Raw genomic sequence first — 17755 nt, 5'->3', positions numbered from 1 at the left:
CAGCATCAAGCACCCAAGACATGTAGCTTTTGCCTGATATATCGAGGACTACAAATTCAAGTTTAGAAAGATTTGACATTATTTAGAAAAGAAAGTTCGTACCTCATACTTTTAAAGTATTTGTTCGAGATGGCAGAGTCTCATGCTGATAACGTGTTATAAAATAAAGGCTGTAAAGTAAAGATAAGTATAGAGAGAAACTGATATATTATTCAAACTTCAAACTTATGTCCATAATGAAGTGAAATCTCCTCTATTTATAGAAGAAAGTAAGCTGCTGTGTAAGCTGCTACTGTACCGGATATAGATAATCTTCTACCGGAGTAATGTTTATCTATAACGGAATACCGAAAGGATAAGCTCATTATACCAGATATAGATAATCTTCTATCATGGGTAATATTTATCCATAACGAAGTACCGAAAGGATAAGCTCATTATACAAGATATAGATAATCTTCTACCGGGGTAATGTTTATCCATAACAGAGTACAGAAAGAATAAGCTCATTATACAAGATATAGATAATCTTCTACCGGAGATAATATTTATCCATAGCGGGGTACCGAAAGGATAAGCTCATTGTACCAGATATAGATAATCTTCTACCGGGGTAATGTTTATCCATAACGGAGTACCGAAAGGATAAGCTCATTATAGCAGCTATAGATAATCTTTTACCGGGGTAATGTTTATCCATAACGGAGTACCGAAAGGATAAGCTCATTACACCAGATATAGATAATCTTCTACCGGGGTAATGTTTATCCATAACATATAACTGAAAGGATAAGTTTCTTCAGGAGATTTATTTCCAATAGAGTACTAAATATATAGGCGCGGAGTCTCTTGTAGATAAGTTTATTAAAAAAACTTATTTTCAACGGAGTAATAAATAAACATTCATAATATAATATATTTATAACGAATTGTTGTGTGTTGACTTTCTTTGACTCCACTTTCACAAATTCCACATATACATTCACATACTACGGCCCTTCTTCCCTAATTTTAAGACAAAGGAAAAAAAGTAATTATTGATTCTTCTAGGATTTTACTATTTTTGTTGACGAATTTCCCAAAAAAAAAAATATGGATGGTTCAGGTCAGCAGACGGACACGATGATGTCTGATGCGGGGGCGGAGCAGCCACCTCCGGCGCCGCAGCCGGTGGCCGGTATGGATAATATTCCGGCGACGTTGAGCTACGGTGGCAGGTTCATTCAATACAATATATTTGGTAATATATTTGAAGTTACTGCTAAGTATAAGCCTCCTATTTTGCCTATTGGTAAAGGTGCTTACGGCATCGTTTGGTGAGTTTTTCCTTGTGCCCTAAAATTTGCCCTTTTTTTTTGGTTTTCTTTGCTGCTCTGTTGGATAAGATTTTGACTTCTGTATGTTTGGTGACTTGTTTTCCTTATTACCTTTTGGTCAATTTTTGCTAATTTGAAATACCCTTTCCTTTCTGGGAGGTTACTTTTGTGGGTATTCTTGGGTGGTTTGTTGATTAGGATTTTGACTTTTTTTTTGATTGATTGTGGTGAAGTTCTGCTTTGAACTCGGAGACAATTGAGAACGTAGCGATAAAGAAAATCGCGAATGCTTTTGATAACAAGATTGATGCCAAGAGGACTTTGAGAGAGATCAAGCTTCTTCGGCATATGGATCATGAAAACGTCAGTGAGTCATTTCTTTCATTTTGACAGTATTTCTTAGTAAGTTTAGATATTTGCTTATTTCATATGAATATGGATAGTAGAAAGAGTGGGTCTTGAATGTAATTACTTGTTCGAATTTAGTTTACTCAATTTTGTTAACTTAATTAATAGGAAAAGAAGATTACATTGACTTATTGCAGATAGAACGAGCATAGATGGTCTTTTTTTTTTTTTTTTTTTTTTAGAAAATGGTAAAGACAGATAATTTGTTTTGCACATGGATCTTCAATCTTTGTGCTGATCAAGTCTACATTTATTAATTAAACTAGTTTTAGGATATGTGTTTTCCACGCGTGTGATGCTCGTCTATCTATAAAAATTAGTATACAGTAGAAACAAATGACCTATAGTAGCAATTGAAGTCCAAATAGATGCAACATTCATTTAAATGGAAAATAATGAATGTTATTACGTTGATGTATTAATTCTCTTCAGGTGAATGAATTTTTTTGTTCATGTCCTTTAAAATTTTTGAAGTCATCTAAAATTTAAAGAGATCTTAATCTGTCTTACATATTTTTCCCCTTCCAAGACTACATAATCATTACCAAACTCATGGTTGCTGACTCCTCAAACCTTTCAACCATTATCTCTAAGTTTTCCCTTAAAGTTGAATCCAGAAGGGGCACTAATAACGTGTTTTTGTCCCTCCTACAGCTTTTAAAAAGTGAGGTGCTTCTTTGTCCTAAAGTCCATTTTGAAGTCTTGTATCTATTCCTCTTTTAAAGATGTTTTATTAGAATCTAAACAATTAGAAGCACTTTTGTATACTCTAATTTCAGATCTGCAGCATACTCAAATAGATGTGATATCAAAACTTTAATATAATGCAAACAACATAAACTAACAGAATGTAAGATGAAAGTGGTTGGCAAAAGAACAGGGACCACAATTATAAGATGGAAAGTGGTTGGTGAAAACGAAAAACAATGGATTACCTGTGCGGCTTTGCTTTAGCATCATATGATGTAATGAAAACTTGAGAAAAACCTCACCATGAAATAAATTAATTGTTTCGCATCCATGCAGACTAAGCATTGAACTTTGTTTTGTAGTGGCCGCTGAAAAATCTACAATATCTGAATTATGTGATCCATACCTCAACTCATAACTGGATAGGAACATGTAATTTATAAACTTCTTCAAAATCATATTCTTTCTTTGGGATGCATAGAAACCTTTAGCATGTCATACACGGCCAATGTTAAGTCTGCTAGAAATATGCAAAAAGGAACTGAAATTGTACAAAACAAAATACAACTCTCAACTACTTAGTTTTCATACCAACAAACAAATTAGGTTGATGAATGCACCAACCAACCAGGAAACTAAACCCTAGTGGCCATGGAAAATCAAAATTTGGGATATTAACTAACCTTTTTTAACACTCTTTAATAGGGATATTAAGTAATAAGTTTCCTACTTATTCTGTTATTCTTTTTTCCTTATTGAACCTACGACAATTTTGACTTCTCTTTAATAGGGATATTAAATAATATGTTTCCTTCCTTTTTCTTTTTTTAACATAAGACAATCGCTCTTTGTTAGTGATATTTATTGAAGAAGGAGTTTCCCACTTATTCTCTTCCTCTTTTTCCTTTTTTTGTCATAGGCAATTTTGTTTTTTTTTCAAAGAAAATCTTTATTTATATTTACAATTTTATCCAACTTAGAATGCACTTACGAAGGACAAAAAAGGCGGACGATATTTTTCTAAGGGGTTTCATGCTTTTAATATAGTATAGATTACTTACATTTAAAACAAAAAGGACGCAGATAGTTTGTTTCTTTGCTTGGTTACATGGTACCAGACATGTTTGTTGGTATTTCGTGCATATAAGTGAAGAATTGTCTTCATGTAATATATAGAGGTCAAATTGTATTTTTGCCTATCCAAATTGTATCTATTTGGATATAGATGCTTTCAATGAGTTTATGTAAGTTTTTGTTGTTGGCTAATGTGACATATGGAATTGCAGATTGTTGCGATCAGAGATATAATTCCACCACCACAGAGAGAAGCCTTTAATGATGTTTATATTGCGTATGAGCTTATGGATACTGATCTCCATCAAATTATTCGCTCTAATCAGGGTTTATCTGAGGAGCACTGTCAGGTTAGGATTAAAACATTTGTTTTCTTCACACAACAGTTTAGAAACACTAGTAAAGTCCGAGTACCCATTGTGTTTCTTTAAGTTTGTTTGATTTTTTTTTTTCCTTTTCCACTTTAAAAAATTAAATGGATAAAATTTTTTCTCATGTTTCGAAATTTTCACCATTTGTAGTTGTTTAAACCACAGATCTTGTGTTGTCTCATTGGAAGCATTGTTCTGATTGGCGTGCAACTAACTTTCTAGTGTTTGAGCTAGTGAAGATTGGCTACTTAAATAGTTTAATTTTTGTCGGAGCAACGTGTGGCTAGAAAATTGGCTTCTAGGCGTTTAGCAATGGGAAAGGAAATTTTTTATTGAGAAATGAAAACTTTATCTCTTGTTCAAGTTATACATTGTGTGCTAAGTAATATGTAAACTTTCCTTTCAGGCGTTCGAATTTTCTCTTATGGAATCTTTGGCTCTCTTTCTCACCAAAAAATGTTCATGGAAGGACAAAATATATGAGCTTTTAGTTGGCTTGAGATAACTTTTAGAGTGAGCATTTCGGACTAGCCGGATATGTTATGTGCTTCCTGGGAGAAATGTATATTTTATTTTAAGATGTTCTTTCCGTATAGGTTTGCCTCACTAGAATGAAGTTATTGTCAACTTACTGAAAACATAAAAATGATAAGGTTTCCCGTTACATGAACTATTTATTTACCTTGACATCCTCATGTTGAACGAGTATAGTGTAGGTACATGAACTTTGTAAGATCCTCCGAAATACTTTATAAACTTATTGAATATACAAGGGTAAATAACATACTCATTGTGAGAAAGCACGGGAAAAAAAATATATTATTGATATTCTATGTTACAATGAGCCCTATTTATACTTATACATAAGTGTTTGTTTATGCATAACATCGGTAAAAAATGGTTTCCACGCAAACAACTTCTTAAGTCAACGAAAAATTGCACGGTGACAACTGATTACTTCTCGGATGTCGTTGGAATGACGCACAACGATAATTATCTCACCAATGCTCTGATACCATGTAAGAAAGCACGAGAGAAAAAATATATTATTGATATTCTATGTTACAATGAGTCCTATTTATGTATTCATAACACATAACCTACTCCTATTACATACGGGACTAGGACTAATTACATATATTCACATAACTGTTCCAACACTTATGTTAATAACCATTGTGGAATATACACACAACTTAAAACTCTCGAGCTTTAAAATAACTGAATCATGGTGGAGTACGCCCGCAATGTAAACTTTTTGAACTATAAGATATAGCATTACATTCCCTACAAGATGAGTACAAGATAGTGTCACAGAGATGCGAATGCTAAGGTGAATGTATGGTCATACAAGATTAGACAAGATTAAAAATGACCATATTCGGTAGGAGGTGCAAGTAGCACACATTGAGACTGAAATGGGAGATCGCTTGAGATAGTTTGATCATGTCTTGCGTCGATCTCTAGATGGTCTGGTCCGTAGGTTTGGAACCATGGTGAGTGACGGTGTTAAAAAATACGAGGTAGATCTAAAATCATGTGGAAGGAGGTTGTCTCAAAAGACCTACCATCTTTAGGAATCAATGTAGATTTAGCTAAAATAGAGTACAATGAAAGAAAAAAATTTATTAGGCGATACCAATTAGTTGGGATATATTTTAGTCATGTTAAATATGTTTTTATTAGTTCATATATTTTCTAAGAATCTTTAGCCCTATTAGAGATATCATGTCAGTAGGAAATATGGAAAACTTATATTACTTTTTATTTTTATTTTTATTTTGTATAATGTTCGCATGAGATGAATTTAAACGGGAACATGGTCAGTAAGAATTCATATAGCCGACCCAACTTATTTTGAACTGAAGCGTAATGGTTGTTGTTGTCTCGATCAGTGCGCAAAAAATCTCTAAGGTCCTTTGGGGCTTTAAGCGCAAAGCGCAAATAAAGCGTGGGCTTTAATGAAAAAAGGCGCAACTGGAGAAAAAGTAAAAATATGTATATGTAGTCCAATACTAATAATTATAAGCATGAATAACAAATATATGGACAAAGAAATTGGAAAATATTTACGAGAAAGTGAAATATCAATTGTTTAATGTCGCCTTTTCAGGATTACACTCATTGGCGAGGAAAAGTATGCCTTAGAGCCTTGATGCGACACTAAAGCGCACACAAAGCGAGGCAAAACGCTCAACATGTTTTAAGCCTCGCTTAAGCGCGCCTTTGACAACACTGGTCTCGATAGGCCTACAATCTTAGAAATCAATGCAAATTTAGCAGAAAATAGGGCATAATAGTAGAAAGGATTTATATAAGCGATACCAATTAACTGGGGATATACTTTAGTCATGTTAATACGTCTACTTTGGGTGCTATGCTTTCTAGGAGTCTTTAGTCTTATTATAGATTCTCATGTTAGCAGGAAATATAGAAAACTTATAGTACTTTTCATTTTTGCTTTTATTTTGTATAATGTTGGCCGGATGAATTTAAAGGAGCATGGTTAGTGGGATTCATACCGACCCCAACTTGTTTGGAACTAAAGCATAGTTTTTGTTGTTGCAAGATAGATAAATGCATCCCATAGATAGAGGACAGAGGGGGACCTATCCTATGGGGAGGGGCTTCACCGGTACATGTTAACTTTAGGAAAAATCTGTATCTACATGAGTGTATACCCTAGAAAACTTAGATATATTTTACTAGGTACCCTGATAATAAAAAGTTAGCTGGGGTCACTGGTCGATGGGTTCCTTAGCGTTGCCCTTCGGTTCATTCACCTGGGATCGATTCTTGATATAAGCATATCATTTTCCTTTTTGTTTTGTCACTAAACAACTTTCCTTTAGCATGCCAGCTATTTTTCTTCTTCTTTTTTATTTTTTTGCTTTTCTTTCTTTAGTTTCCCTTTTCTTTAGCATACCAGATTCTTTTCTTTTTGCCTTTTCTTTCTTTAGTTTCCCCACCCCCTTTTCCGGGAGTTTAGATGGCGAGGCCCAAAAATATTGGTGCCCCCTCTACGCTCATATCCTTGGTCCGCCTCTGGTAGAGGAGGAAGAGGAAAGCATCCACAATGAGGTCCATGGTGAATGTTTTAAAGAGAATAGATTTTCCTGTAAGTCTCTCCTGAATTAGAGAAGACGAGATAAATTACAGTAATTGTCCAACAATGCTCGTTTTTATATTTAGTGAGTGGAACATAGGATTAATATATGTAAGGGTTGATACTTTAATTTATGCAATCTAACAGTGGAAGTCGTCCAACATTTAGATCCTTTGTTAATAACCAAGAAATCCCCCGGGGCCAATGATGCAAGTTCAAATGTTCCATTCTATCCAACTTATCATAAGTCCTTAGTGCAACCCCCTTTACTTTAGTTTGACTCTTTCCAACCAAGTTTTCTGTGTGGTTTGGTTGTACTAGCATTTTATCAATTACAAATTATGTTTTGGAATAAAACCCTACCTCAGGCGTGTAGCATATTCTAAATGGACTTAAGTTAACATTCCGTTCCTATGGTATGTCATAGTGCTGTTTTAATATATAAAACTTGCCAGTTTCACGACATAGAATTAATGAGCTAGACCTAATAATTTCAATTAGCCTATCAGATATGAACCACTTTATTTCTTTATTATCAAATGGCTTATCGGTTATGGAGTACTCTAATTTGCTTGGATTTGAATGGGTAATGACGGATGTTTCCAATTCAAGAGGAAATTGAGTATATCTTGGGAAGTGGACCTTTGGCACTCTTGTGGACCATATGGAAAGAAAGCGGCTAAGAATCTTTTTTTTTTTTTGAGAAGGAAGCGGCTAAGAATCTTTGAAGAGATGGAAGATACTTTCATATGAATTTGTGGAACTTATGTGTCCCTTTTTTTCCCGTAAAATTCTATAGCACTCGTGAGACTGCCATCATAGATTATTGGCTCTTCTTTCAGATAATCATATTTGTTTCAGAAACTGTCTACCTTTGTATATATATGAGGCTTTCTGGTTAGCATAAACAGAAATATTCCATCATCAAGAAAGTTAATGATTGAGTTAGAAGTAGGAAGTTCATTCAAAGCTTCAATTTCCACAGCAGACATATCCGATGAAGGAGCTAAATTAAAAAATTATTGCAGAAAAGAAAAATCTTTTGCAATCTAATGGAGTCCACTTAAACATACAATGCATTGCCAGGATCACTTTTATTTTCCTTGGCTTATGTCAGTATGTTGGATACTCTTGTAGTATTAGTTACAAATTTCAATCTGTAGATGTTCTCAGAGGAGAGTTAAGTCCTGTGGATAATTGTGTGCTTTTTTCAATTTAAGCTTTGCTCAAGACCTTACACTCTCATTGCTTTGCCTGGAGTTATGCTGAATATTACAGAATCTTGATATCGGTGCTTGGAGTGAAAATAATGCTTGTTGTCTTTCTTACCTATGGTCCTTGTTCATATTAGTGCACATTGTGCTATGTTGATTATGATGCATTATCGTGTCAAAATTTGTCTGACTAAAACTAGATACTTCTATATTTGGGTGCAGTATTTCTTGTATCAGATCCTCCGTGGGTTGAAATACATACATTCTGCGAATGTTCTGCACAGGGACTTGAAGCCTAGCAATCTCCTCTTGAATGCCAACTGTGATTTAAAGATATGTGATTTTGGGCTAGCTCGTGTCACTTCTGAAACTGACTTTATGACGGAATATGTTGTGACAAGATGGTATCGTCCACCTGAGCTGTTGTTAAATTCGTCTGACTATACTGCAGCAATTGATATATGGTCAGTGGGTTGTATTTTCACGGAATTGATGGACAGGAAACCCCTATTTCCTGGTAGAGATCACGTACACCAGCTGCGTCTTATTATGGAGGTATTATTCAATATCTACCACTTCCCCCCCCACATTAAAAAAATGAGTTTACTACATTTTTGTTCCTTTGTCGACTTTTTTTCCCGTTTCACCTTTTCGATGTTTACAATTACTACCAGTTTTTGCAAATTCATCTAAAACAAAGAGAAACATCAAGTTGTAAATCTAGGAAACTTGAAGGAGAAAGAACAGACAGAATGTAGTTTGATTTTTGAACAACTGCTTCTCTAGACATGAAGAATTACAAGTGATCAACTATGTTTTCTTCTCAGCAAGGTCATGCATATATTAAATGATCTCCCTCAAGAAGGACACGATGCAATAAATTAACCTTTCATTCTTCCTCTCCAGTTATCATTATTCTGTATTATAAATTTATAGTCCATAATAATGACCCAAACCTCTCTCTCAATATTTAACTTCATCCTCAAATTCATAAAAGTGATTATTTGTAAAATTATTTTGATGACGGAACTTCTTGCAGTTGATTGGTACTCCTTCAGAGGCTGAAATGGAGTTTTTAAATGAGAATGCAAAACGATACATCCGACAACTTCCTCTTTACCGTCGACAATCGTTCACTGAAAAGTTTCCACATGTACACCCAGCTGCAATTGATCTTGTCGAGAAAATGCTGACATTTGATCCTAGAAGGAGAATAACAGGTGCGAAATTCCAGACAAGTTTCTCTCCTAGCTGCATTAATCAATTCTCCATCTGCATCTTACAACATGTACTTAATGTATAGGAGTGTCCTCTTGTTTTCTTGCAAGAGATCAATCATAGTAGGAAAGGAGGACATATACTTACTAGTATCTCTCACTAACTTATCAAAAAGCAAAGTATTCTCACTTGCTAACTTAGTAGAAACAGAAGTATCTCTCACCAACTACGCACACACATTGGTTTGACATGCACATCATCATCATAGATAGTATTTACCATGTTGCGAACAAGGTATGTGCTCCATTCTCTGGATATATCATTTGCATTGTGGCGAAAGAGTTATTATATCCATTCCTTGAAGGACTTGGTTAGATGCTACTCCTTTTGTCCCAAGTTGTTTAGCATAGTTTGACAGGATATGGAATTTAAGAAAGAAAGGAGGACTTTAATACATAAGCTAAAGATGCATAAAATATAAAAAATATTCATAGTACCAATGATCCGTGGAGTCTCCAACAATCCATGTCATTTTTTCAAGGGTGAAAAAAAGAATGTACATATTACATAGTTTCTAGACTTCATTAATTTTTTTTTACGTAGTTTCTAGATATATGAGAGACTACCAAACAAGTTAAATCAGACAAATTAGGACAGAGGGATTAATTAATGTTATCGTCACCCTTACTAATGCAATATGTTGGGATAGAACTTTGGGGTTTAGGTCATAAGTCAAAGAAGGAAATTTTAAAGATGTATGTCTCCCGCTGCATTCCTGTTAGCTAAGCATGTAATGAATTGCAACTCCTGTATAGATGGATTTTCTAGATGCTTCAAGTAAGGAGAGGAAGTTACACTTGGTAAATCGGGAGACTATCACCCAGTGTTATCAAAGGCGAAAAGTGCAAAAAGGCTCTAACGTCTGTTGGGGATTTAAGCGCAAATAAAGCGTGGGCTTTAATGAAGAAAGAAGCAAATGGAGAAAAACTACAAATATGTATGTGTAGTCCAAGACTAACATCTATAAGCATGGATACCAAATATATGGACAAAGAAATTAAAGAAAATTTACGATAAAGTGAAATATCAATTGTTTAGTGTCGCGCTCATTGGCAAGGAAGAGTATGCCTTAGAGCCTGAAGCGCCCACTAAGCGAGGCGAAGCGCTCCACATGTTTTGAGCCTCGCTTCAGGGCTTAAGCGCACTTTAAGCGCGCTGTTGATAACACTGCTATCACCACAACAAGGTGTTGGGGTGAAGTTTTGATTAAAGATTTAAGGGTTTTCAACAAGGCATCACTAGGAAAGTGGTTATGGAGATTTGGGGTAGAGGAGAAAGATTATTGGAAAAGGGTGACCGTGGAGAAGTATGGCGGCTTAGACGGGGGATGGAGGGTTAAAAGTGTCACTTTCCTTCGGTGCGTGCTATGGGGGAATATCTTGAAGGGGTATGAAGTTAAGTTTGGGCAGAGCCCAACTTCAGACCCGAAGGTCGGAAGAAGAAGAAGCAGCAGTAGCAGCAGCAGGGGTTTAGTCTGAAGTTTGCCAAAACTGGCTAAACTTTAAGTAGTTTTTAAAAACTGGATATGTTTTAAAAAGAGGTGCTACAAGCAGCTAACTGGTGTCATTTCTACCTTTAGTTGTACTGAGTCACTTCCTTGGCCTGGTATGAATTGAAATTGTAGGTTAAATAGCAGTATTGCTTTCAAGTGATATGCAGGATTTTATGGCATTTTGCTACTATTCAATGTTTAGCTCTCTTCATTGGTTAACCAGAGATTTCTTTTCTTTCCATGCTTACAAATAGCTACGGCGCTGCAATCAGATGTCCTTTCAGCGTCCTACATGTCCTTGAATATTTATATGACTAACTGGTCTAGATATTGATCCCTTTTCTGTACTTTGTACTTTTCAGTTGAAGGTGCACTGGCACATCCTTACCTGAACTCGCTCCACGATATTAGTGACGAGCCCATTTGCATGACTCCCTTTAGCTTCGACTTTGAACAGCATGCCCTTACGGAGGAACAGATGAAGGAGCTGATTTACAGGGAGTCGCTTGCATTTAATCCTGAATACCAGCACATGTGAATAATTGCTGGTAAGATTGTTGTCAGTTTGATCTCCAACTGACAATTTGTCCCTCCATGTATATATGTGTGCACTTCGTCCGAAACGCGGATGGCTTTCTTATGCAAACACTTAGTTATGAAGCTGATTTGTGTAAAGAATTGTTTGATGTATCTTATCAGGTGGATCGCTTGTATCGGTTCTGTTTTAATTTACTGAAGTCATAGTGGATGATAACTGTATCACAGGATGTAATTTTATTGGCACTAACATCTTAATTTCTTCGCCAGCAGTTTAATGTCTCATGTTTGCTTTTATTCTATTTTTTATAAGCAGCCCAACTGTTTCCCCCCAAACCCAAAATATAAAAAAGGCAAAATATATAAAGACCCTATTAAACTTGTCCAAAAAAACAGGTTTGAACACTTAAACTAAACGGGTGTTCTTTTATCCCCTATTCTTGTTTGGAGTGAATTAAATAACACCCTAACACTATACTACTAGTCTCACAATGTGATGTGCTTTACACACGCGCCACATTAGAGCCATATCAGCGCCACGTTAGAGCCACGTCAGGAATTATCTAAATTTTGATTTTTTAACCTTTTCGTTTCTTTTTGTCTATTTACATATTTTTCCTTACTCATTATTTAATACACTAATAAATCTCTAATTAATTATTAAATTCCTCTTAATTATATTTTTTTCATCGAATTCTCATCCATAGATACACTATAAATTTAAATCCCTTTGATCTTGGGTTACTCTCCTCTTTTTTTTTTTTTTTTTCTTTGTCTAATTATTTTTAATTTTTCATTTCAATCTTCAACATCCTTTAAGATTTTTTTCTGTTTAATTAACCGCAATAAAGAAAATATGAAAAAATGCTAAATTAATTTCTTAATTTTCAGAACAAAGAAAAATTCATTGAATAAAAAAGAAGAAGAAAGAAGAAAGAAGATGAGCAGATAGTGGGAAAGGAAAAAATTGTTACAAAACAGAAAAAAAGAAGAAGATGAGTAGCAGAACAAAATTTGAACCAAAAAGAAGAAAAAGAAGCCGGGGGGGGGGGGGGGGGTTACAAGAAGAAGAAAGAAGGCTAGTGGGTTAAAAAAATGAGAGGGGACACCCATTTAGTTATTTCATTCACTCTACGGCCATGCTGCGACCTGCGGAGTAATTCTGCGGTCGCATAATAGGCCGCATTCCTCCAACTATCATTAACACATACGCCTAACTCGGCACCACGAAACCTTGGGGTTTTTAGGAAAATTTTACGGGGACTAGCAGCAAGAACCCGGCTAGGCTCCGAAAAATCCAGTCTCGCAAACTGATTAGCAAAGCCTGAACATCTATGGGTAATGGTCTCTCTGCTGCCGCAAAATATGCCAAATTATCCATACTCTGAGCCTTTGTACTCAAGACATAGACTACCACATTGGCCTTCTCGGGATGATACAAAATGGTGATCTCATAGTCTTTCAGCAACTTTAACCATCTTCGCTGCCTCATCTTCGCTTGAACAATTAAAATTGTTGGAATATTCAAAAAAGTATTTCCAGAAAACTTCAGCCTAAAAATTCTGAAGCTTCAAGGATATATAAGCTAAAACTTCATGCTGATATAGCATGAAGTTGGTTCACATTGATATAAGCTCACAGTAACCTTCAGACTACATGAGTAGTGTCTTTCAGAAAACTTCAGCCTAAAAATTCTGAAGCTTCAAGGATAAAGCTAAAACTTCATGCTGATATATCATGAAATTGTTTCACGTTGATATAGGCTGATAGGAAACTTCAGCCTAAATGGCTAGTGTTTTCCATGAAAACTTCAGTCTAAAAGGTATGAAGCTTCAAAAATATTGAAAGAGAACTTCACACATATATAAAAATAACTTCAGACTGTGAAAATTTAAAAACAAAAATAGCTAGTAGTTTCCAGAAAACTTCAGCCTAAAAAGTCTGAAACTTCAAAGATATATAACCTAAACTTCATGCTGATATAACATGAAGTTGTTCTAGTCTGATATAGGCTGAGAGGAAACTTAAGACTTAATGATTAGTGTTTTCCTGAAAACTTCAGCGTAAAAAGTCTTAAGCTTCAAAGATATATAACCTAAGCTTCATGCTAAAATTTAAGGAAACTTCAGATTTTTGTATTCATTCACTAATTCATTAACTGCTGGATGAGTTCGATTTGCCTTGTTGTTACTTTCACTGGTAGATGGACTTTAGATTACAAGTACTTGGATCATGATATAAAACTTGTTATGGTTCATCACTTTCTTGAAGAAAATTAGTGAAGTCATAGATTTTGATGCAAACAAATATGAATTAAAAGTATGGTTTGACATCAAACTAAAGACAAGCAAAGAGATGCTTGTAACTTCAAATGACGAACTCGGAACTTCTATACATTTGCTAACAACTGATTCAACTTTCAAGAATTTTCATTTCGTCGTCGAAGAAATACAACTACTTTTTGACAGTATAACTGCTTTGGAATCTGGAACATTCAAAGGATCTCTTACCCATACAATAGATTCAAAACAACTTCCTGAGTATTAACATGAAGTAGAACAACCAATAATGGAAGTAGACAACGAGCGACAACCTTCTAACATTACAGCTGGTTCAGAATCTGGAACGCTGCAAGGATTACATGCCGCTACAATTAATTCACACCAGTTTGGTGAGGGCCAGCAGGAAGAAGGACAGTTAATAATGCAAATAGAAAACCAACACACCATCCAACAAAGTTTGTTCTTATCTCCTTCAATGATAAGCAACAACCAAGATCAAGAAAATACAAGAGACTATACCAATAATAATAGATACAATTGAAGAAATTGGTGAAACTTCTATTGCTTCTAAGAAATCAAGAAAAAGGGCGAGGAGAAAGGTCAAAGAATATCCACCATTCCTCAGAAGGTGTGCCACCAAAGCGAATAGGAAATAACTTTGTGAACTTGTCCAATCTTATTATTCCATCAGAAGACATCGCGGGCCTCTCCTCGGTCTATGCAGAAATAATAGGTTGAGCCACTCCAACTGGCAAAACTGCCAGAGTCTGATATCCGTGAGCCATCTGCTCTAGTGTGTGAGTAGCGGGAGTTTGTGCTCCTCCCCCAGGTTGAGAGATAGCTGGTGCCACCGGGAATGCATCGGTCTGGACCATGCTCTCCATAAGGCCCACCAAGCGGAGTAGAGCGTTCTGAAGTACCAGGGTAGCAATAAACCCCTACGGGACATGAGCTGGTCCAACTGGCACGGTCAGAACATGAACCTCCTCTTCCTGCTCGATCTAAGGCTCCAGAATAGGTGTTGTTGCACGTGCTCTAGGCTGAGCTCTACCTCTGGCTTGACCTTGGCCCCGACCTCTACCCTTGGTAGTGGCAGCAACCTGGGGCTCCAGCTCCTGACCCACCGTGGATGTTATGCATGTCCTTACCATCTGCGAGAGAACAAGAATGGAATGATTCAAACTTCACTGATAGAATAAAATCGCACGATAAAAAAAGAAAGAAGTAAAATTTTCCTAAAGCTCAAAGAAGTGAAATTTTCCTAAAGCTCTATAGCCTATAGAAGATAAGTACAGATGTCTCCGCACCGAGCCTCTAGACTCTACTAAGCTTGCTCATGACTCGTGAGACCTAAGTACCCCAGTGCTCTGATACCAATTTATCACGACCCAGAATTTCCAACCTCGAGACCGTGATGGCGCCAACATCTACTTGCTAGGTAAGCCGACGCTATTAAATCAATTAACCAATCTTTAACAATTATTACAAAATGATGATATTTTACGATTAATGAACTCAGAATTTAACAAAATGTTAATAGAAGTGACGCGTTGCTAACTACTCTCAGAAATCCAGAGTCACAGGTACACGAGCACTGAGAACACTACATATACGACCTGAAACAAAGTGTAGCTTCTTGAAACTAAATAAACAGTAAACTGGATAAAGAAGGGGACTTCAGGGCTACGGACGTCGTGCAGCTATACCTCAAGTCTCCAATGCAGCTGAATCCGAGCAGAGACACCACTAGACGCCACTGGGACCAACACCAATATCTGCATAAGAAGTGCAGAAGTGTAGCATGAGCATAACCGACCCAATATACTCTGTAAGTGTCAAGCCTAACCCCATCAAGGTAGTGACAAGGCTATGACAAGACACCTATGTAAATCCTGTACAAGTATATATATACATCAACAAAATAATAGGTAGAACAATTAATACATTAAATGGGAGGGGATATGTAGAAAGGGGGTACGATGAGAACGGCAAGTACAAAATCACCGAATAACCCTTTCCGAAAAACAACAATAATGCAATTAATTAAATCAGCAATCCAGAAACCAAGTAAGGCAATGAAATCAACAATGACACGACATCACCCTTCGTACTTTTACTCTCGTCCTCACCATGTATTATCATAAATGAAATGGCACGGCATCAACCTTCATGGTTTTACTCTCAACCTCTCTTGATTTCATAAATGATAATAAGCAATCAAATGCACGACATCACCCTTCATGTTTTAATCCTCACAATCTCTCAAATAGATGATATTGTGTGAAAATAAGGCACGACAACACCCTTCGTGCTTTTTACTCTTCCTCACCAAGCAATAACATTAATCCAAATAACAAAACAAGGTGGGAAGCTATTTCACTTCAATCTTAGTGTAATGATAATTCATCTCAACTTTCAAAATCCCAACAACTTAAAAATAAGCCATAGATATGAAAAACAAACAATTAAAGAAGTAATAATCTAACTACGGCATGGAAAACATAATCATGGAAACAACATAATACAATAAAATAATTTTTACCCTCATGATTTAACCCAATAACAACGTAATCACCTTACATATACGCCGTTCCCATACATAATTCACATAACAATTAGACCAATAAGTCCTAATCCCTCAAGTCAAAGTTAAGCACGACACTTATCTCACTCCGCAACCAAGTCAATCAATCAACCAACCACGACCTTGCCTGTTGAACAAGCCTCCAAACCAATCAAATCTAACCAATTATGATCAAACAATTTAAAATAAGCTTTAGAACCTACTCACGAGTGAAAAAGATTCAGTCTTTAATGAATTTGGAAAAAGTCAACCCCAAGCTTGCTTGACAAAACCCGAGATTCAGATCAAAACACAATTACCCATTCACCCCAATCCTGGTTATGTTATTTATTTCGAAATCCGACCTCAATTTAAGGCCTAAATCTCAACTTTACAAAATTCCTATTTTCTGTTCAAACCCCTAATTTCTACCATGAAAATCCTAGATTTGATGTTGAAAACACATGAAAAGTATTGGGTCATTGAAAATAAATAGATTAAAGTTGCTTACCAATGATTTTGGGGAAGAAAACTCTCTCGAAAGATCGTCTCTAGAGTGTTTAGGGTTGAGAACTGATGTAAAATGAGCTAAGTCCTGATTTTCCCCACTTTTTCCAGCTGCGGATGTTGCAATTGCGAGCATCGCAAATGCGAGAAACAGGTCACAAAAGCGAACTGTGTACCCAACCTGCTTTAGTCGCAATTGTGACAAAAACATCTCAAATGCGTTCTCCTATCTAAACGCAAATGCGATCAAAGGTTCGCATTTGTGAAGCTTTCTAAGTCCAGGGCTCAGTCGCAAATGCGACCAAGCCATTGCGAATCGTGGGATGTCCGCAATTGCGAATATTTCTTCGCAAAAGTGAAGACTACCCTGCCCAGTTGATGGTAGGCTATAATCTTGTGTTTTAGTCGCTTATTGCACTCTAATCCAGTTGAGCTTTAATTGGTAGTATTTTGCACTTATTGCGTATTTTATGCCTTATAGGAATGATTCTGAGTTATGTAGATGTTGTGGAGCTAAATCAAATAATTGAATGTTTGAAGTATGAGTAAAATCCCAAGGTATTAAGCCGGGATCATGTTCGGGGGTCAAGGATCACTTCTGGACGTCAAAAATCAAGGAAGAACCAACAGTATGAGAAAATGCACTAATGCGATGCACTATGCATAGCAGTGTGCGACACATTAGTGCAATTTTGCATTCAGAAGTTTGACAAAGTTCAGAGGCTGGGTTTCTGTGGCCTGACAAGAAAAAGCACTGATGTGATGCAGCCGGCGACGCATGGTGCGACACATGAAAAAGAATAAGTTTGCAAGTTTCCCACTTAGCTAGGAAAAGGTGATTTTGTTTGGGCCCGACCTTACTTGGTATAAATACATGGAAAAATATTATTTTCTGGACTTTTGACATACTTTCAACC

At 36.1% G+C, this 17755-nt stretch overlaps 1 protein-coding gene across 1 annotated transcript; it reads left to right on the top strand.

Annotated features, from left to right (window-relative positions):
• Positions 1–962: 962 nt before the first annotated feature.
• Positions 963–11758, top strand: LOC104100740 (mitogen-activated protein kinase SIPK). Its single transcript, XM_009608051.4, has 6 exons — positions 963–1316; positions 1550–1679; positions 3701–3838; positions 8402–8734; positions 9219–9399; positions 11312–11758. Exons 1-6 carry the CDS (start codon positions 1093–1095, stop codon positions 11485–11487), a joined length of 1182 nt encoding a protein of 393 aa, XP_009606346.1. The 5' UTR covers positions 963–1092; the 3' UTR covers positions 11488–11758.
• The last annotated feature ends 5997 nt before the right edge of the window (positions 11759–17755 follow it).

Source organism: Nicotiana tomentosiformis, chromosome 6 (genome assembly GCF_000390325.3).
Source record: "Nicotiana tomentosiformis chromosome 6, ASM39032v3, whole genome shotgun sequence".
Lineage (NCBI taxonomy): Eukaryota > Viridiplantae > Streptophyta > Magnoliopsida > Solanales > Solanaceae > Nicotiana > Nicotiana tomentosiformis.
Note: the sequence above shows the minus strand (reverse complement) of the source record. Positions and strands in the feature narration are given on the sequence as shown.